Source organism: Zingiber officinale, chromosome 7A (assembly GCF_018446385.1).
Source record: "Zingiber officinale cultivar Zhangliang chromosome 7A, Zo_v1.1, whole genome shotgun sequence".
In the NCBI taxonomy this organism is placed as follows: domain Eukaryota; kingdom Viridiplantae; phylum Streptophyta; class Magnoliopsida; order Zingiberales; family Zingiberaceae; genus Zingiber; species Zingiber officinale.
The window spans coordinates 91779650-91801804 of record NC_055998.1 but is presented as its reverse complement, the minus strand read 5'-3'; the positions used below and the strand labels follow the sequence as shown (position 1 = coordinate 91801804).

Here is a 22155-nt window from a genome sequence, read left to right as displayed (position 1 = left end):
TGAGCTGATCTTCAGTTGCAAGACAAACTAATTGCCCAACAAAGCATAGTTGACTTTTGAAGCATATCTAAGCTTAACAACTAGTTCAGATATAAGTATTAACATGTTATCTTTTAATGCCATCGGTTGTATTTTTTATTCTGTAAAAATTTGAATATTACTGCAATGTGCCTTATTCTCAGTTCATAGATCCTTCAATTTCCAGTTTTGGCCACTATAAAAGAAAATTGTTTATATATATCTCGCAATCTGAACTTCACTTTTTTAATTGTTAGAAAAATTACTTGGATGTTTATCGATTTGAATCTTGGGGAGGGAATATACTTCCTACTTACACAATTGGCCAACAGGTGGGTTTATACATCATTTTTACAAATTTATAGTATTGTGTTAGTTGTCTTTGTTCATTTCATTCTTTTATTTGTTTCTTTGTCCAGTTTAAATATTATTGTTTAATCTTACAGTTTCTCTTACTTCTTTCCTGTGGTTGTTTCTTACAATTGTGTCTAATCATCTCCCTACACGCCAATTGTATGCTATACATTGACTAAATTGTTTCTTTATTGTTGATGTTAAGCAGGAAGTTTATGCATTTCAAGTTGAACGATAAGAACCATATACAAATCTTTTCTATATGTTAAAATTCATAGGAAGATTATTTTGTAAACACTGTTAAAATTAAATTCTAAGAACGTGATTATTAAATTCAAATTTCGTACTAATTTTTGGATAGATTTCTAGAAGGTATTGTTTGATTGGATACTTTGACCCCACCTAGTGGGATAAAGCTTGGTTGTTGTCATTGTCGTTGTATTGTTTGATTGGATATTTCTTTTACTTTACTAGAAGTAGATATCATTGCATTTTGTCTCTGTTCATGTGTATAAAATTAGTTCTTAGTTTAGTGCTAACTTAACAATTCTATTTATGCATAAAATATCGGTCCATATTTTTGTCATGGCCTCATCTGGTGAAATACTAGGAAAAATCTTCGGTGCCTTGGTGAAAATAATAATCTATTGGTTCTCTTGCTTAAATTACTGATCTTCCACTTCTTTGAACCAATTGTTAGATTTACTTAAGACCCGACTCAACCATGCAGCAGCAACAAGCCAACAACATTAACTAAGTTTTAACCTACTAAGTGGGGTTGACTATATCGATCCTCCTATGTAATTAAGCTCAATCACCTATTATATTTTTATCTATATTTAAATGAATTTTATCTATTTGACCATTCTGACCAAGTTTTTTTTGGTCTCTCTTCTCCTTTATTAATGTGCGTATTTGTGATCTCACATTGTTTAACTAGGACATTTATTGGATACCTTAGTATGTGTCCATACTATTTTAAATGCATCTCTTAAAGTTTTTTCTCAATTGGCGCAATCCCAACTACTTTCTCTTTGATGTTTTCATTTTTTTATCCTATCCATCCTCTGATTCTCGTATGTCCATACATCCACTTTAACATTTTCATCAATACGACTCTCATCTTTTGCTCGTGTGGTATGTCAAAGTGTTGATGTGTGGAAGTGCTATTTGTTCTCAGTTTGTTCCAACCAGTTTGACTCTTGATTCGGGAGTGACTAGACCACCGCCTCTTCTAAGTGAAGCTGATCTACTCAGCTGTATGGACAAGGTAAGTGCTAACTCAGTCCATATTCTGACTTTTGTGTTTTTGGTGGATCTGCATACGTGCTTGCATAAATCCTGTGCTCTTTCTATAGTCACTTATCTCAATCTCATTCAGGCTGGAATTGGCACAGATGCAACAATGCATGAACATATTAAAAAGTTGCTTGATCGGCATTATGCAACAAAAGATTCAAATACTCGTTTCTCACCAACAAATCTGGTAATTCCATCTCTTTTTTCCACATGCCCCAAGTAACTACATTCATCCAAAATAGAATACAATTCTTCTGCTATGACTTGCTAGATAAACGTCTTTCGCATTTTAATATTTTATAAAAACCACTTAACATTCAAATTTAATTTTAGAAATTCAGTGGAATTTACCAGTATAGGAGGATAATAGTTTGCTGTATGCATAATATGTTGAACCAGTATTGGAGGATTTTAGAAATCTACTTGTTGCAATTAATGGTTAACTGTTCATAATTGTCTCAGTCCATCTGTTCATGTCATTGATAGATAATATGTCATGCCATTACAAGGTTCTTTCAACTATATATTGTTTCTCATTCCAGGCAGTTCCATATCCTAGTTTCCATTAACCGCGGTAGTTGTCATCATCATCAAACCTCATGATTGTCCTAACTATTTAGGTTTCAGTTAACCATTGTACTATATGATCCAGTAATACTAGTTCTTTATTGGCTAACCACTATACTATGCATAAATGAATATACAAACAACTTACTTCCTTAAATCTATACTGAATAACAAATTTATAGGGCATTAATCAAGAGATGCATAACCACGCTAAAATAACCTCAGGTGTGAGTAGAAGCAGATTGAAAACATAGAGTCTTCCCCCCTCTGATCTGATCAGGAGTGTGATAATCTCCCAACCTAGGAATCTAGGGACAACACAACTACAAGTAGTGTGTTAGTCTATACTATATGTAACATCCAGCATAAATGAATTGGAGTAAATTCTTGCGATGCTATAATAAAAGCTTCAATCACTAAGCTAAAAGCTCCCAGTAATAATTGTACACTCAACAATTATTACCTGCACTGGACACCCATATCAACTTCACAAAAATGAATAAAAAAAAGTCCCTGAGCATACTATGTATACATGCCAATGCACTCATGGAATCATGCAATCATATAGATAAATAATTCTTGCTGGCTTGGCACCTCAATCCGGGTGTGCACCATTTGGCCAACACTAAGTGCGACATACTGTAGGTTGATGCCTTAATATGAATGTTGTGTGGCCGATGTCGCTAGGAAAATTTGATCTGCACCATAAAATGGATACAATGTGGCTGGCAGCAATAAGTGATCTGGCCAACACAATGATTTTATAGAGTACATCCTTCTGTTTAAATTTTTATCCAACATAAGCATAAATGAATATACAAACGACATATGCCCTCAAGCCACCCTACCTCAAGCTGATTAGCCGACTAAGAGGATCTCTATATGTACAATAGTCTGCCCGCATTGTAGCATCCAACAAGGCATCAAACTAGAATTAGGTAACCATCTGAAAGCATAGGAGTCAACTATGAAATAAAGAGGACTTAACACTTCTAAAGAGAGTAATTTTTCCCTCTTTAACAATGCCCCAAAACCAAATTGAAGATGCCCTATAAAGTAATGAAACCCTTATCAAACATTAACTTGCATGTTAGCCTTCCATACCCTCCCTAGAGAAATTTTAGATCACAAAAGCTTTATTAGATTTTATGTTTAGCACATCAAAACGTGAGCATAATTTAACCTCTTAAATGGGATAGAAGATCCTGATTTTTGCAACCCTATGCACCTAGCCCAAGGTGAAATTTCAATCTGTGTCTCTCCTTCAAGAACCGCTGATCACCTCCTACAATTTTCACACCATCAACCTAGGAAAACAAAGAGAAGTTCCTCACACCAACAAGGTCTCCACTTCTTCCTCACTCCCTAAGGTCGGCCTTAACAACATATGGGTGGAGAGAAGGGGTCCAAGCAAAGAGGGTTCTCAGTATAAGAATAAAACCTAGGGGAGGGAGATATAAACCCAGGGGAAGGAGAGGTTTATTTTGGAAGAGCGAAAGAGAGGGAGATCCTGTGTGGAGTTGGAGTATCAACTCAAGGAGAAGCTGAAGGGATGAAGCTTCCTCTTGGTTGCAACTCCTCTTATTTTTACAATGCTAATGATTACTAATTGGAACATTTCACAAAGCCCTAAAATATAAACTAACCAAGAACTCCTCCCAAACCCTTAATTTCCAAGTCTAAAGTTGTAAAATAACAACACCCACCCTCTCGCTCACTACGTTCACCCAAGCAACAACTCATGCTAGTTTAAATTGCTATAATTCACTACCCCAAAATAATTTGTATTCAAATGGTATGACATATAAATAATTAACTAATTAAAATATTTCTAGAATATAAAAAATTTGTGATGTACTATTTAAATTGTATATTAATGATATGTTAATTTATGTATTATATTAATTAATTTTATTTATAGTAATTAATAATTAGTATCATATTGGTGTAATGGTTTTCATAAATATTATTTTTTTCTATTGTATTATTTATATAAATAGTCTTACAATTAATAATGAGTTAACAATAATTATAAGTAAATACTTATCAGTAAATGATTAATCATAATTAACAATAAATAATTATTTATAATTTACATAAAGTTGTTTAAATAAAGATATACTAAGTCTAGTAAACAATATAAATATTTAACTTACTATTTTTTTATAGGGGATGTTTGCTCTTAAATTTTAATACAAATCACTTTTAATTGCTGTAAACTTTTATATATAGATAAATAAGAACTTTACTGATACGGTATGATATAGTACCAAAATTGTAGTTTTCCAGTTAGAAACTGAAATTTTTGGCATGGCTGTAGATTTTAAACCTTGGACAACATATCTCATGTTTGACAGAAATTTTACATTAAGCTATTTGTAGATAGGATTTGTTTTGCATAAGACATCACGTGGTTTTACTTCTATATCTTGTTAAAGACACCTGTTAAAAAAATAATTTTACTTCGAAGGGAGCCTTGGCGCAACGGTAAAGTTGTTGCTTTGTGACCAAAAGGTCACGGGTTCGAATCCTGGAAATAGCCTCTTGCAAAAAGCAAGGTAAGACTGCCTACAATGGACCATTCCTCGGGACCCCGCATAGCGGGAGCTTCGTGCACCAGACTGCCCTTTTTAATCTGCACCATCTTTAATGTTGGTCATTTTTTTTTTGTTCTATGCTTTGACTAGTTTGATCTTGCTTCTTCCTTCTTATTCAGATAATGCAAACTATTTCAAAATGAGGTTTATTTATTTACCATATCAAAGAATTCTTAAATTTGATAAATTGGTGCCTGAACACATGATTTGTTAATGACAGGGCGAAGCATTAGTGATGGGCTATGATGAGATGGGGTATGCAAATGATTGTTATCTTATGTTTAGTGACATGAGTTATTTAGCATGAAATCAATGCTTGTATACTTTAGGAATGACAAATACAAATGCTTATAAGTTTCATTCATTTTTTTACCTACAACTCATATTCTAGATAGGTGTTGATTTTTTTTTTTTTTTTTTTTTTATCAGACTATCAGTGCTTCACATTTGAAGTCCATGGTTTTTTGTTATATCACTAACGGATAATTAGTGAACTAGGTCATTCTTGAAACCATATATATATATATATATATATATTTCTAGGATAAGTAAATGTGTATATTAGTCTCCAAAAAGATGCACAAGACTGTCCTTGGACAATGTATCACATTTGACAAAGTATCAGATCTAAGTAGATGTCCAAAGTCCTATACAAATATACATGTATCCTCCTATAGATACTCTCTACATTCATACTCCCCCACTCAAAAAGACACCAGTTCCTGGCTATCTATGTGTATCGAACCATGCACGACATGACTAGGTGTTAGGCCTTTTTCAAAAGTCAGGTGCCACAGAATTCCCTCTTGAAGACTCAGAACATCCTTATGTGCGTGGCATCTCCTACCTCATGTCTAGTCAGTCTTTGATCCTCCTCCAAAGTGCCTTGGTGGTGGTGCACTCGAAGAAGATATGTTCCTGCGTCTTCTTTGCCGCTACGCAAAAGGTATAAGTCTTGTATCTACTCCTTTCCCCTCCTGTGTAAACCAACCTGTCAATTTAGCTGATGTTGTGGCTGACCCCTCTGATCTTAATAACTCATCCTTGATTTGCAATAATTTCTTTATGAGCGAGGAATCCTCATGCTTCACTTGCCATGTCCAAAAATCTGCTTTGCTCAAGTAGGTGTGATGTATCCATCTGATCCATAAGGAGTCCTGCTTGTCTTATGTCATGACACTTTTGCTAGCAAGGCTTGTTCTAGGCTTTCATATCTCGTAGCACATATCCTTCCTCATCTCTTGATTTCCAAACATTTGCCCATGAGATCAGAGGCTACTTGGAGGTCCAGACAAAGGCTTTGCATAACCTATAAATTCTGTCAATGATCCCTGACCGTAGCAGCAAAATGGGCATCCAGATGCACTACATTCCCTGATGTTAAAGAATTTGAACAATTTCTGATATGTTGTTGCTCATTGAGGAGAGTTACGATACAAGCTGCATGATCATATCAGCAATTAGGTGGTAAGAACTCTACGTAGCTCCGAAACTGCATTTGTAGCTAATCTTTATTCACCGTGGCTCTATCAAGTTTGCAACAAATTGATCCATTCATCCAAGTGTATCTGCAACCTTATATTGATAATAGATGATGTGATTGGGTCCTGTTTTACTTCTAATTTATTTGATCAATCAAATCTGATGTTATTAAAAGGGTATTCTGACCTGAACTAGGAGCCCAATTGTAAATACAATATGTTACAAGGTTCAATGATGAATAACATAGGTAAAAGGGACTACCTAGTGGGTAATTAACCATGATAGTTTTCCATTTGTAGCTGTGTAAACTAGTTTTAGTTTTTAATTGATAGTCCTAATTACTTGCTTTTGTTCATGGCATTCAGATATGAACTTTGGAAACCCTATCTCAGAGCAATGATGGAATGTGATATGAAAGCAGTAAGCATAGGTACAAAGAGGAAATCTGAGGTTTTAGAGAGCTGCTTACAACAGATGAAAGCTTGCTTTATAGATGTGCGTCTGGCTACTTGTCACATCTTATCTTAATGCTTTCTAATTACATTATTCTACAGTAGGATATACCATTATATTCAGGAGATCATTGAACTTGTGTTAAAATATTTCACCATGTTTATTTGTATACTGTTATTCTTCTAGTCAACTTTATAAAAAAAATTTCAACAAGTTGCTATTGTGGGTGACACTTTCCCTAAATATTTTGTTTTTGTGTTTGCTTTTCTGAAAAGGCATCCCATATTCAATTGAACTATTTAGAAGATTTTATACAGATAAATCATAAATATCTTTTAAAGGACCATAACTTACCTAAATTGAGTCTTTATGCATTGTAGAACATTATTCCTTATTGGAATCAAAATGATTGCATTGGTATTTAAGATTCATATATGATGTCAACGAACCATGCAAAACAGATTATGCTAATGGGATGTTTTGTAATCCAAGATTCTTTAAGGTAGTTTTGACTCATAAGATGGTTAAGAATCACATCTGAGAAACAAGAGACCATACAAGAGCGGTTTTAGTTGATGGAAGGTTCCTAACAATATTAACTGAACTTTTCAACTATTTCATATTGACCTCATAGGAATGTAGGACAGCCACAATCAAAGCATTACTTAATGACATACTTGAGGATCTTCATGTTCTATTTACTTGGAGAGAAGGAAATAGGATTGTAAGTAGTTTAAATGAGTGAAACTAAAATAATTAAATTAAATTTTCTTATTTTTGTTCTATGCCATTCATTTTGTTTGGTTGAAATTGAATGGAAGGAATTTTTATCACTTTTTAATCTTGTGTTTATCGAGGCTCAAAATTCATTTTTCCTCTACTTATATCTTGTTTGGATCGAAATAAATAAAGAATTGAATGGATTTAAATTCCATTGTACTCCATTTTGACCTTTCTTTCCCCTCCTAATTCTGCCAAGTAACATGTCATAAAACTTTTCTATTTGTTTCTCATGTAACATCAGTTATTTTTTTATGTGTCTTAGCTTATATAAACCTATAAATATTGGTCCTTGTATTATGCAATTACATTTTTTTTTGGCAAAAATCAAAATGGTGCCCTACAATGACAAAAAAGTCAAATGAGTGCCCCTCACTCACCGTCACTCTCATGATTTTATCCTGAAAATACCCCTAGATTCAGCGTTGGTGTAGAAGCTACCGGCTAGCTTCTACACGCTATCCTAGCAGATAGCTGCTACATGTTGTAAAAGTTAAATGTTAACTTCTACACGCTCAAGTATGATTAGATTATGTTTATTTGAAATGTAATGAGTGCCATGAAGTCTTCATCGTTTGGTTTGCTTGTTAAAATGTTGTTTTAATTAGGCTATTACTCAAAAAAACAAAATCAAAATGATATAAAGTCACCGTTGTAGAAGGCTAGCAACTAGTTCCTGCACGTTGTAGAAGCTAAATTCTAGTTTCTACACAGTTGATCGTGATTAGATAATATTCATTTGAAATGTAATGAGTGTCATAGAGTCTCAATCATTTATTTTGCTGGTTGAAATGTTGTCTTAATTAGGTTATCACTCAAATAAGAAAAATCAAAATGATATAAAATCAGTGTTGTAGAAGTTAGCAACTAGCTTCTACACGTTGTAGAAGCTAGCATCTAGCTTCTACAATCGTACAAGCTAGTTGCTAGCTTCTACAATCGTACAAGCTAGTTGCTAGCTTCTACACAGCGAATATTGTCGAATCTAGTTGCTAGCTTTTACAATTGTAAAAGCTAGTCACTAGCTTCTACACGGCTGAATGATCAGCTAATGCAAGAGTATTTTGGGCAGGTCATTTTAAAAGGGGCGTAGAGAGACACTCATTTGACTTTAATCATAAATGGAATGCTGATATGGTCCCGAGTATAGGATCGAGTCACAGGTCGAGATCCGGATCCGTACTTGGTCATGCAACACGTAAGGGGGAAGGGAGGAGGAAAAAGACTCGTTCTAGACAGAGTCCAAATCACTCAAGGGGAGACTCGTCCTAGACAGAGTCCTAATTGCTCAATTTTTCTTCCCTCTTTTATTAATAATGACACTCCTTATATGAGAAGTCAAACATGACAAGATTAGGAAAGACCAACCATAAAGGAAAACAAGGAATCAAAAATAGAAAAGCTAATTAGGCCATTATTTGTTTTCTACTATAGCAGTAGTTAAATTAGGCTATTATTTATTTTCTACTAATTAGGCAATAGCTAATTTATTTCTAATAGCTAATTAGGTAATAATTAATTTGCTTCCAACTATAACGATGTTCAACAAAGGCGTCCACCTCAGCGTCCACATCATCACTCCCCTCCTCGATACTGATCTTGTCCTCAAGCTCGAAAGCGGGATATAACGCCACTAATAGCATGAAGGGAAATTTTTGAATTCACTTCCCCCTCTTCCTCACCTTCCTTGTCATCATTAGGCACTTCAATCCAAATCAGACGTTTACACTTGTGACTCGTGGAGTAGAATTCATCATAGTTAAAACAAAGGCCCTTGGCTCTCCGTTCTGCCATCTCGACGCGAGTCAGACGCTTGAAAATGAAATAGGTGGAGTCTCCTTGCTGATGTCCGGGGTCCTGGTCTTGGCCAAAGGAGGGCCTCCACTGCTGGTGTTGAGCTTGGCTGTGGTGCCGCCCCAATTCGTGCGCAGCAAGCCTCCACCTTGATGGAAGCACTTCTTCCGTTCTAGTGCCTTGGCCATATTCATTGCAATGCCTAGGATTTTAGGCTTTTGCAGTTTGATGTCGATACGGAGACCTTTGGCTAGCCCTGTAGTGAATAAGTCAACTTGTTGTTGTGGTCCGAGGTTCGAGCGAGGTGAGATTGAAATTGACGCTGGTAGTCTTCTACAGAGCCTGTCTGCTTCAGATTTGCTAGCTCTCCCAAAGGGTTGTTACTTAGGGGCGGGTCAAAGTGGATATGACAGTGGTCTCTGAACCGCTTCCAAGTTATCTCTGACTCTTCTTGCTCTACCTGATCAAACCAAAGTTGGGCTTCTCCTACCAAGTGGAAGGCAGCAAAGGCCAACCTTGTCAGCCTCTGTGGTCCTTTGGTTGGTAAAGAATTTTTCGCACCTTTTAACCCAGCTCAGCGGATCCCCTTCTCCAGACTAGGTGGGGAACTCCATCTTTGAGTATCGCGGAGCCATGGTGTCGCTGGTTGGCAGTTCAGGTCTGACCTCTGAGCCTCTAGAAGGGTCATACTTTGTGCTGGTAGGGCCATCTGCAGTGTGCAAAGGTCGTCGTCTAGCATCTTGAACAGTACGGGAAATCTCGACAATCTGCTCCTCTAGTCCTTGCTGGCGGGAAGTGATCTGCTCCATGAAAACTTGTTGTTGTGACATCAATCTTTCCGTGAAGGCCTCGAGTTTGGATGTGATAGGATCCGTGTCACCCATGACCGGCTCTGATACCAAGTTGATATGGTCCCGAGTATAAGATCGAGTCACAGGTCGAGATCTGGATCCGTACTTGGTCATGCAACACGTAAAGGGAGAAGGGAGGAAGAAAAAGACTCGTCCTAGACAGAGTCCAAATCACTCAAGGGGGAAGACTCGTCCTAGACAGAGTCCTAATTGCTCAATTTTTCTTCCTTCCTTTATTAATAATGACACTCCTTATATAAGGAGTCAAACATGACAAGATTAGGAAAGACGAACCATAAAGGAAAGCAAGGAATCAAAAATAGAAAAGCTAATTAGGCCATTATTTGTTTTCTACTATAGCAGTTAAATTAGGCCATTATTTATTTTCTACTAATTAGGCAATAGCTAATTTATTTCTAATAGCTAATTAGGTAGTAATTAATTTGCTTTCAACTATAGCGATGTTCAACAAAGGCGTCCACCTCGGCATCCACATCAAATGCCCATATGAAGAAAACGCAAATGATGGACGCCCATTTGATTTTGCCCTAATTTTTTTCACTACATTTCATCCACTTCTCTTTACTCCAATGATTTAAGTGTCAAGTTAATTATGTTGAGTTTTATGTCTAAATTTGTCCAATTCTATTAACTTAGGACTAACCACTTTAGACTGCATGGTATATAAGTTGAGTTTAGACTTGCTGAGCATCCAATAGCAAAGTCTAATTGGGAATGTAAATCCACCATTTGATCAAAATTCCTATATCCTTAGCCAGCCATGAATTCTGGTGATGACTTGGATTTTACACTTTGACGACGAACTCATTGAATTTAAGCCTTACGTGGAACTATGAGCACCTCCCGCTGAATCTCACTTTGGTGAGGTTAATTTTCTTATTGGATTGCTAATGTTAATTTGAACTAAGTATTTTGCCCTGTGTGGTTTTGAGGTTTAACCTATTGTTTCTGATTTGGTACTGGGTTCGGTCATGTCACCTAGTATGATAAAAGTAATGCTATCATACTTGTCAAGCATAAATCTAATAGTTAGGCAGTCGCTTAACAACTTAAGTTTGTGGATTAGTTATTAACCATTCAAATTGATGGCATTTAACTGAATCAGAATTTATTAATTAGAATTTTGGCCCATCATCTATTATTTTTCCTGCAACTACTTTTCTAATCTTCCATCTTGGTTTTATTTTTAAATTTTACTGTTGTCCTGTGGATCATTTGTTTTCACTTCTATAGCTCTATGTGTATGACTCTACATTAGTTTTACTTGAGCTTGAGATGCTGATGTTATATTATTAATCTCCATATTGAGTTTTCCCCTGACTCATTAAGCTTCGACTATGAAATTCAGATGTATCACAAAAACCTTTCTCCTACTTCAAACCTTGTAGTGTCTTAAAGTGTATGATTTGTTAAATGCTCGTCTTCCTACCCTCACGATTCTTCTTCTTCTATGCTGGCTACGATTTAAATAATTGGAAATAATTTGCATTTGTTGCTTATGGCCTTCCTGCGTGTTCATAAGTATATGTTTTTCCCTTATTGATTGAGTTGTGTTCTTTTTATACTTTATAATGCTTCTTCATTAAGCTCTCTATAGGCAAGGCACAACAAAGTGAAACTTCTAGGAGCTATGGATGTGTTTTTTGAAAGGTAATCATAGTATTATTTATTATTCTTTGTTCCTGCTTTCTTGAATCTAGGATTCTTATAATGTATTTTTCTAATCTAATAGATCTTCTGGGGATGGACATAATGTTGGAGAGGTTGTAAGGCCATGTAGTTTGTGTAATGAATCCAATATGGTGCTAAAGAGAAAACCTGTAATTGTTGTCTTCTAGTTCATTGTTATGAATTTCCTCCTAATTTGTATTTTGTTTTCTCTTGCAATATTAACATTAGTTTTTGCTTTCTCCAGAATGGTAACTTTATGGTGGGATGTTTGCGGTTCCCGCTTGTAAGTTGATACTGTGAGATAATTTATGTTCTAATAATTTATTATATTATATCAGAAACTTCTTCCCTTATTCTTCTGCTTCACACAATTGTTGCACTTGCTCACTTGCCATTGTGTCAAAAAAATTTTGTTGGGCATGCTGTTCATTTAATCAAAATCAGCAGAATTTTTGATTTTGTTATAAATATCATATGCTTTTGTCCTAAAACTTAATTTGACAAAATTAGTTGAAAATAGCAATGCAAAAGTTATAAATTAGGAGGAACCTTTTTGTACTGTTTATGGGTAGATGGACAATGAGTGATTGAAATGCCTGATATCTGATAAATGGTTTTTGATGTGGTTCATAATTTTGTAAAGTGCTGTCTGTAGGTCTGATGAATGCAGGTATGCTTACTACCTAGTTTCGGACAGTCTAAGACCATATTTTTCAGTAACCTGATGATACCAGTGACATTGTTGTCTGGTTCAGAGCCTAATAGTTAGAATTTCTACCTTTTAGCACTGTTCATTGACTAAAGCCCTTAGATCTAATCGCCCAACATTTATTTGCAACATAACTCCATCAGAAATCCTGATACAAACACTGACCAAGATAAATCTGAGAAACTAATCAAATCTTAAATCTCCAAAAAGATCTGTTGTGGACCAGTTTGTAAATATACATTTATGTAAGGGTGCATATGTAAAATATTGATTAATAATGCATATATAGGTCGATAAGGTGCTATCTAGAGTACTATGCGGAAAAATTTTCCCTGTTCAAAACATAGCATCAGAGCTTGAAGAATTTCCAAATGCCACCCGACTTATAGCACAGATGGTAAGCGCATGGTATTCTGTCTAGATCGGATAGGGTCGATCCTAGGGTTTCAACGCCAACAGAGGCCCTGCCATGCGTTTGCCATCTGTGCTCCCGTTAAACCTCCCTCCATATGACATAGGACCGTTGTAGGGGGGCTACTAATGTGGTGGTTTCATATTTTTTCAAGAACTTCCTGATCATCGGTCATCATTCGCTTCTCTTTTCTTTCAAGATCATCATTTGGTTGCCCTTGTCAGGTTGTGAGCTTCCCTCCACTAGATCTCGTGATGTCACAAGAAGATCTTCTTTAGATGTGAAGCCGCCATCCTCTTTGACCTCTGTCTTTACCCTTCTAGTGCCACCTCAAGGACAAGCAAAACATCATCCCCTCCTTAGGCTACTCTTCATTTATATTTGCACCTTGCCTTGCTTCGACAATAAGCAACGTCGCCTCCATTCCCTCTTCATAGCTCATGAGATCCACAACTCTGAGTTGTACTTTAGATCCAACAACTCTCTTTCCGCTCAATTACTTGTTGCTCAAATCACAGCTGCAAGTCTTCCTGCTGTCCTTCTCTAGGAATAGGTGAGTTTACTTCCTTGGTCGTGAAAGTCTTTGCTCTATCCTATCTCTCCCCATCAAGATTGAAAAAATGTGAAAGTCTTTTTGCAGCCAATCAGAGACTGGAATAGGAGTCCTGATCAAGCTGGTAAAGCTATAGATCTTATGCCTCTATTCGAGCAGCAACCTTCTACTTTGAAATGACAATGACACCCCCTAGCACCTAAATCTGGTGGAGAGTTTTGCTTGGCCTAAATCTGCTAGGCGCTTGGCTCTGTCCTGCTGAACACACTGTAAATTCCTTCGCCTGACGTCCATCATGTTTAGTCTCTTGTTCAGCTTAGCAGTTCCAACTGGCCACTTCCCCAACCCAATTCTATGAATGGTCAAGAGTAGGCCCAAATTCATGAGCAGTTCACCTTGTTTTTGGAATGTCAAGCGAGGTTACAGTCCTAAATTTGACTAAGATCATATGAACCTATAATCTGATCTAATACCTGCTTACCATTCCTAAGATCACAATCCCAACAACTTTGAAGTGCTCAAGGGCCATGTACATGGTGTTGGAGTGTTGCTTCATTGATTGCTGTTCATGCCAATGTTTTTGCAATATTGTGGTGTCATATTAATTATCTAAATATATTTCAGTGCAGAAATGTTGTATGGCTTCCAGGGTCAATATCGGAGGCATCTGTCACTGACCAAATTTGTCCCAATTGTACCCCAGGTGTGTTTGGCATCTACAGTTATTGCTAAACTGCAAACCTATGCTAGGTTATTCATTTTCGTAATTTGTTATGTATGTGTTGGTAAATTAGTTATGCATACAGGTCCTATTCACAAAGTTCTGTTTAAGTTCCGAAGATTGGAGATTCCTCCAAATTATGATGCTGATCATTTGGGTAAGTTTTATTGTCTATCAGCAATGGAGTTCATTCAAAGGTATAGTTTTTTGATTTCCTATGGTAGCTAAGAAATGCATCAATCTTAAAGGTGCTAAATTATCTGCATCTGCACAACAAACTATAGCCATTTTTCCTCGCTCTCTTGTCAACTTTCATATGATCATTTTTAACCATCTCTACAATGCTGTACATTTTGGATTCTCGCCCCAGCTAAACTGATGTCATGATCAAAGTAGCTCCTTTTTTTACCTTAATGAGCCGGATTTGAATTATAGAAATAACTTCTTTGTTTGGAGCTTTAGTATTTTTGAGTTCTCTACTATTTTTGGACCTCATTGATTTGTTGGAAACCCCATAGCATTGGAAACCCTTCTTCACAAACAAAATTTATCTTGAAGACTAAACAGTCTGCATGTCTCTCATAGTTTTTGTACTAGTAAATTTGGATTTGAACAAGAAAAAAAATCAGAGAAGATATTTAGGTCAAAATATTCAGCATATTCTATTTCAGACTTCATATTCTAAATAACAAAATGCAAGAAACTGACTAACAATCTAAACTGAACATAGTTGTTACTTTCCAAACTCAATCTTTGTTTAGCATCTTGTAGATGAATTGAAATTTATGATAAATGGGCTGAAATTTGCAACTAGGTTAATAGGAGTATCTTTTAAAAAATAAAAAAATGGTAGTAACTAAAAAATTGGGAATGAAAAAGGTAAAGGGTATGATTCTCATCTAGGAAATAACATGGATACACTTTTTTCCATTAGTATCTTTTTCTTGATATTTCACTGTCAGCCATGCAATCTTGTTCAAATTTAACATATTTCTAGTGTATATCTTGTCAAAGTTGATCAGAAATGTGAATATGATGATATGAAGTGTACATTAAACTCTGTTGATTTTAACTTTTTTATTAACTTAGCTTGGATCATTTATTTCAGGTTGTATTGGCGGCTGTGATGTGATACTAAGAGAATTAATTGAGATTTGTGGAACTGGGTCTCGCCATCCTTCTGGCATGTCAGGTTCGTCCTAGAATCTATGGTATTTGAATTGCTTTTTTCTTAAAGCAGACATATTGAATTTTTTTTTGGGTTTATGTATGCAACACAACTTTGAATTGTTTATCTCTTCCGGATTGATGTATGATGTGTTATGTGTTCAGATATTCTTTCTGGGGCCTCAATTAAAATCAATCTTATTATGTTGTAGCCTTGTGGGGACTAAATTTTAGGGCCCACTTTGCCATTTCTAATAAGAAACACCTAAAATAATTGTATAAAGAAGAAAATAAATCCATGATATTTTTTTCAAAAGCTGCGATGTCCTATCTGTTATAATGTTTTCAATAACATATATGTTTTTAAAACTTGTTATGTCCTATCTGTTATACCTTCGGCAATTTATGCATTTGGATTGCGGAAATTATTAGCTTCATTTCTGCATAGTGTGCACATTATCAAAAATTTCCACATGTAGAATTTTGGTGTACAAATTTACTAAATTATTATCATCTATAACTTTGTCTGATTTCAAATTTTCTAGATCATAATTCTCCTCCAAATTCATCTCAATGTCCAAAGACAGCCCTTTCAAACTGGAGAGTTGGAGAATTGAAATATGATAAAATTATAGATGAAAGAATGAGACACTTAGCAATTTTTAGGCATAAATTATATCTACATTGTGTGTTTATTAGTTCTCTTATTTATTTATTTGTTTGTGCCGAAGTATCTTGACTTGGTCTAGATTTTAGATCCACTTCACAGGGAATTAGGACAAAATTACTTGTTGGCACCGAAGTACCTTTGATAGCTTTTCCTTCTATTGTTTAGCTATTATAATGTATTATAATTACCAATATAGATCTTGCCCAACATGGAATGATCAATTGTGGAGCTATTCCACTTATCTTGCTTTGTCCCATACTGTGAATTCTAATTCCATATTTGACTAAGTTATACATATTTGTTTTGTATACTTCCACCCATAGTGCACATGTACCCACTTCTACACTTGGCCGCGATCCTACCGCACATTGTTGCGATCCCTTCTTGGGTTCACCGTCCCCACCAGGTTATAGTTTTTGTTCGGAGCGGGCAGCCAGAGGCCGCTCGGAGGCCTCCGGTGGTGGATAAGTGGCCAAGTTACTGGGCGTCGAGCGAGAGTGTCCTCCGGGCGGCCTTCGGCAGCCCGCTCCGAACAAAAACTATAACCTGGTGGGGACGGTGAATTCAAGAAGGGATCACAACAATTTGCGATCCGATCGCGGGCACGATCCGACCGCAAATACGAGTGGCACATCCCCTGGATCACAAAAAAGTGGTCCAGGAGATCTGTGCTCCCTTTTTCCTTATACATAGCATCGGTTGAATTTTTTTGTATACTTTATTGCTACATGTGTTGGTTTGAGGTATGATATTATTTATACAACATTAGTAATTTCGTGCATGTTGTTTGCATATGATATTGTTTTAATTGATGAAGCATGTGAAAGAGAAAATGTTAAGCTTAAATCTTGACAGAAAATATTAGAAGTAAAAATTTTTAGAGTAAAGGCAAAATATATGGAATTTAAGTTTAGTAGCAGCACAAGGTAATTGTTAAGATAAGAGATGAGAGTTACATATGACTTAAGTTTTAAGTGTCTAGGGTTGTTTTTGTAAAAAGGACGGAGGAGATGATAAAGATGTTTTACATAGGATGTAAGAGGATGGTTGAAATAGAAGAGAGCGTCAGGTGTTCTTTGTGTTCGAGGTACCCATAAAGTTTAAAGGAAAGTTTCACAAAATGACAATTAGAATTGCTATGCTATATGGAGTTGAATGTTAGATTATGAAATGAATAGAGCAGAATATGAAAGTCACAGATGAGGATGTTAAAGTGAATATGTATATATATAAGGATGAACCAAGGTTTAAAATCTCGACTCGTGTCGAGGTTTCGGTCTCAGACCGGAACGATACAGTTTCGATATCGTATCGTGTCGTGCCGATACAGTTTCGATATTTTTTATTTATATACAGTAATTTTAGATAAATATATTTATTGTGTGTAATTTAAAAATAAGTTATATATTGATTTCATATAAGTTCTCCATTATTAAACAACTTAATATTGTTAGAAAAAATAATTAAATATATATTTTTTTAAAAAAAATTGATCTATTAATAACACAAATTAAAATTGATACATCATAATATCATAATATGTTACATTACTAATACTAAAAGGAGTGACGCAAATCAAATTGAAGGGTTCTTGTAATATTTTGCTTAAATAATCTTTATAGTTCTCCAATATCCAGATTAAATAATTATAATTATATAAATTAATATAAAATACTATTTTATATATAATAATCATATAAATTAAATAGTTATTTATTTAATTAATAATTTAAATAATATATATTTAAAATATTAAAAAAAATAAAATAATTAAAATGTATAAGAATATAAATTTGATTTATTAGAATATTTATAAATTTTTATAATTTTTAAATAAAATTTAAAACACTAAAATAATTTCAGAATATTATTTAATAAAATTTATTAATTTTTTTAAAATTTTAAATATAATTTTTATATTTTATTAGGATAATTTAATTAGGGTTTATGAAAACTTCTTTAAAATATCACTGTCACGTGGGAATTGTTTGATTTAATTAGGGTTAATTTTGTACAATAAGCCTGGACATGCGCGCTAGCGACTGCGACGCGCTCGCGACCCGTGAATGCCTCCGACTGTGCCGGAGGTGTCCGGTGACACCTTCGGCGGCACCTTCGACGACACCGGAGGTGTTTGGCGACGCTTCCGGCGGCGGAACACGCGCGCCTGTGACGTGACCGCGACGCGCCCGTGACGCGACCGCGACGCGCCCGTGACGCGACCGCGACGCGCCCGTGACGGACCACGACCACGATCCCGCGGATGCCTTCGACTGTGCGTGAGGCGTTCGGCGCCCGCAACATTTCGGCGGGACGCTTCCGGCGCTGCTAGAAACGTCGCGATGCTTCAGGCTCGTCGCGACACTTCCGGCAACGCTACCCATGCTGTCTCGCGCACGCGCGATTCTCCTAGGCGCACGTGATGACGCGACGAAACCTTCGTTGGCCTGGTGCCGATTTCGATGCGCGGGCGGAACGGTAAGTTTCGCCAGTTCCACCCGGCGCGGAATGAAATTTTAAACGCTGGGATGAACATAATAAGAAACAAGACTATTAATGAGAAGGTTAGGGTTGCCCTTATTTAGGGAAAAGGCTAAGAAACACGTTTAAAATAGTATAGATATATACTTAGACAATCAATAAATGTCCCAGTTAGGCGATGTGAAAGATGATAAATATGCACATTAATTGATAAAGAGGGAGACCAAAGAAGACTTGAGCAACAATGATAAAATTTTTTTGAATATAAATGAGGATATAATAGGGGATCGAGCTCAATGGCATTGGAGGATCCACATAGTTGTTTCCACTTAATGGAATAAAGGATTGCATGTTGTTGTTGTATACTGAATCTGGAAAATGTGAGCAAATGATTGGTTGGCAAAATGTGATTTACTTTTGTCATTTAAGCCTTTTACACTTGAACCACCAATAACAAGATTGCATAAGAATTCTTGCTTGGTAATACTGAAGTCTTGGAGATTTACAGATTAGTGTTACAGTATTATAAAAAATAGTTCAATGTAAATTTAAATAGATATCCTGCATTTGTTTCACAATATCGTTGCCGTTGCTTACTATTTATATAGGACTCCCTTTCAACGCATGGCAGTCTATTTCACTTGAGCATGACTTCCTAGATTAAAAAAAAACTAGAAGAACCAATGGTTGATAACCTATTTAGTAATTTTGAGACGTCTAGTATTTGAGTTTTATATTTTTGTTGGCGACTTGAATTAGAACCAGACTTTGATTTTCCTGTTTCTAACAGCAAGAGGTCAGCAAGACTCACATCCTCCGTATACTTCACATCGAAACAATACCAGGCAGGACTTCTGCAGGTATTGTCAACAATCAGGGCATTCTATGAATGATTGCCCCTCCCAAGTTTCCCGCCAACAGTCTGCTCGATCTCTCCGATCCCAGAATACAAGAAGTGATTCAGGTGATTAACTGTCATTGAGTTTGCATCAACATTGGCAAAATGTTTTAGTTAGAAAAATTATTTAGCAACTCAAATACCTAATCATTGGACGGTACCTTGACAAATTTGAATATGTAGATTTACTTTTGGCCTTTTTCCATTTCTTATTACTGAATTTCCATTGCACTTAAATAAATTGAATCTAATCATTGCGCAGCTCCCTAGCTTTTAAGTTCCATGTAATACACCACAAGAAACAAAAATAGCCAAAAACTTAAACCAAACTGTGTACAACAAACTAAAAAAGCGTGAGAGATGAATGGTGATTGAAACCATGGAATCATAAATTCAAAACTGACTTGATTGTGACCATATAGTTGACAGGAAATCGGCTTCTCTTTGTAATGCTTCTAGTTTATTAAGATATCAAATTTTTATTATTTTATTCTCACTTAGTAACATTTTTGACGGAATGTGTTATCCAGGTCAAGTTACCTGTGACTCTTGTGGAAAAGCATGTGCATTGCGAACAGCTAATACAGAAAGTAATCAGGGAAGACAGTTCTATACATGTCAATCACGGGGATGCCACTTTTTTGTGTATGTATATCTATCTCCTCTATGCCAATTCCCATCATGTGGGATGACCAATTTTATCTTCCCTTTTTTTTATTGTTGCTTGTTCCCATGTCTAATAATTTCCCTTATCCTGATGAGTAATTTTATGTATCCATCAAATGTTCTTTGTTGCGCAACATGGAAAACAAACAAAATGAACCAACCTCACTAAGAGGAAAACTCTTAGATGGAGAAAATAAAGTGAAACTCCTTTATTGAAAGATGGAAATCATATGGATTCTTGCCTACCTTTTATAATCTCCATTCTAATGAAAACTAGGAAACAAATAACCAAATCAAAGAATATGCTACATTATAATTGAGAACACATTATCCCTTTAATTAATTACCAAGGGCAAACATGACATTCTTAAATGACTAAGTCATACAACAATTTACCAAACACTATAAATGAAAGCTAAAATTCAATTAGACGCAAGTTGTTCTTTAAATTGTTCCCCTTTCTGTATTTTTCACCCTCACCACAATCAACCCGACTGTGTCAAGTGGGGATATAAGATTGTCCAAATCAAGTACGACAATGCCAGTGGAGACACCTCTCTAGATGGATCAAACAAATGATGATCCATGGTTTTACGGCTTAGGGTTGTAGGATTTAGAGGTTTGCGGTTTGTGGTTTAGGGGATTGGGGGGGGGGGGGGGGTAGGGGTGTGTGGGGATTCGGGGTTTATGGTTTGGAATTTGGGGTTTGAGGTTTAGGGTTTGGTTTTTTGGATTTAGGGTCTAGGGTTTGTGGGTTTTAATGTTTTTAAGTTTGAAGGTTTAGGTTTTGGAGTTTAGGTAATTGATATTTTAAATAAATGATGAAAATAAATTTGTCGGAATTCAATCTAGGCAAGTGTTAGAATTGAATCTAGGCGGAACTAAAATAAGAATTGAATCTAGTCAATGCAATAAAATGAGATTTGTCATAATGTATCTTTATTTTGTGATGCAGATGGGCAGACAGTTTGGAAAATGGTGGCATTCAAGGACGTGGTGGATCCCGTGGGGGTGCCAGCCGGTCGTCTTCCACCTCAAGGAGAGGTGGTAATGCCTGGGGTCAGAGAGGTGGGCGTACTAGCAGCAGCACATTTGTATCAGCAACTGGAGAACCAATATCCGGTAGCTGCTTTGTATGCGGTGACCCTTCCCATTTTGCAAATGCCTGCCCCAACCGTGGCAGGTAATTCTTTTGAAAGTTCTCAACTTGCACTTTCACAATGGCCCCATCTCTCGCTGTTATTATATGTATTTATGGTTCATTAGTTATCTGAAAATGTTCTTCATATGGGTTTTTGAGTATCAAGTAAAGCGCTCAAATCCTTCGGAAATGTGTACTTGATACCGTAGAATTGGTGTAATTTATTGTCCTTTTTTTGTATCAGTTGATTCATGCAGTTATCAAATAGTTTTTGCTGTAACTTGCATAGTCCAGTGTTACATATTTCCTTCATTTTTTTTTCTTCTTTCATTTTTCTGTATTCGGTAACGTTGGACAATCTTAGTTGCTGGAGATACTAGGAGTGTGTTCTGATTTGAAATTATAAATCAAATTAAACTTATATATTGGGCGGGTTGTTGGAGATACAAGGAATGTCTGAATTGAAATTACAAATTAAATTAAACTTATTTGTTGAGCGGCTTGAGTTGATAATCTCAAGGTTGAGTGCAGCTAAGTCAGGATGGAAGTCGCTTGAGTGGATGTTGAGTTGGGACGGAAGTCGTTTGAGTGGATGTCGAGTTGGGACGGAAGTTACCCGAGTAGATGCTAAGTGGGGAATGAGATCGCTCGACTGTCTAAATTAAAAAGAAATGATGTTGAGGTCTGCGTATGATGCAGTGTTAAAATAAATTTGTTCTACTTTTGATTGTATTTCGAGGTTGTCGTAGGTTGTGGATTCGAATGGCAAAATGTGAGTTCATTCATTTGGGCAAATTTTATCTTGATCGGTTTGACATTCAACGCTTACAGATTATGTTCGCACATGAGT

The 22155-nt window shown here is 36.0% G+C and overlaps 1 protein-coding gene across 1 annotated transcript in view; it reads left to right on the top strand.

Moving 5' to 3' along the window:
• The window catches only part of LOC122001776 (DNA topoisomerase 3-alpha-like), a 35616-nt gene extending 14043 nt beyond the window's left edge, over positions 1–21573 (top strand). Inside the window, exons 14-24 of the mRNA XM_042556692.1 lie at positions 5056–5090; positions 6683–6812; positions 11814–11866; positions 11949–12036; positions 12132–12170; positions 14186–14264; positions 14368–14439; positions 15391–15474; positions 19391–19564; positions 20029–20143; positions 21120–21573. Coding sequence (XP_042412626.1) covers positions 5056–5090; positions 6683–6812; positions 11814–11866; positions 11949–12036; positions 12132–12170; positions 14186–14264; positions 14368–14439; positions 15391–15474; positions 19391–19564; positions 20029–20143; positions 21120–21351 — 1101 coding nt within the window. The 3' untranslated portion in view covers positions 21352–21573. The remainder of the gene's footprint in view (positions 1–5055; positions 5091–6682; positions 6813–11813; positions 11867–11948; positions 12037–12131; positions 12171–14185; positions 14265–14367; positions 14440–15390; positions 15475–19390; positions 19565–20028; positions 20144–21119) is intronic.
• Positions 21574–22155: the final 582 nt, after the last annotated feature.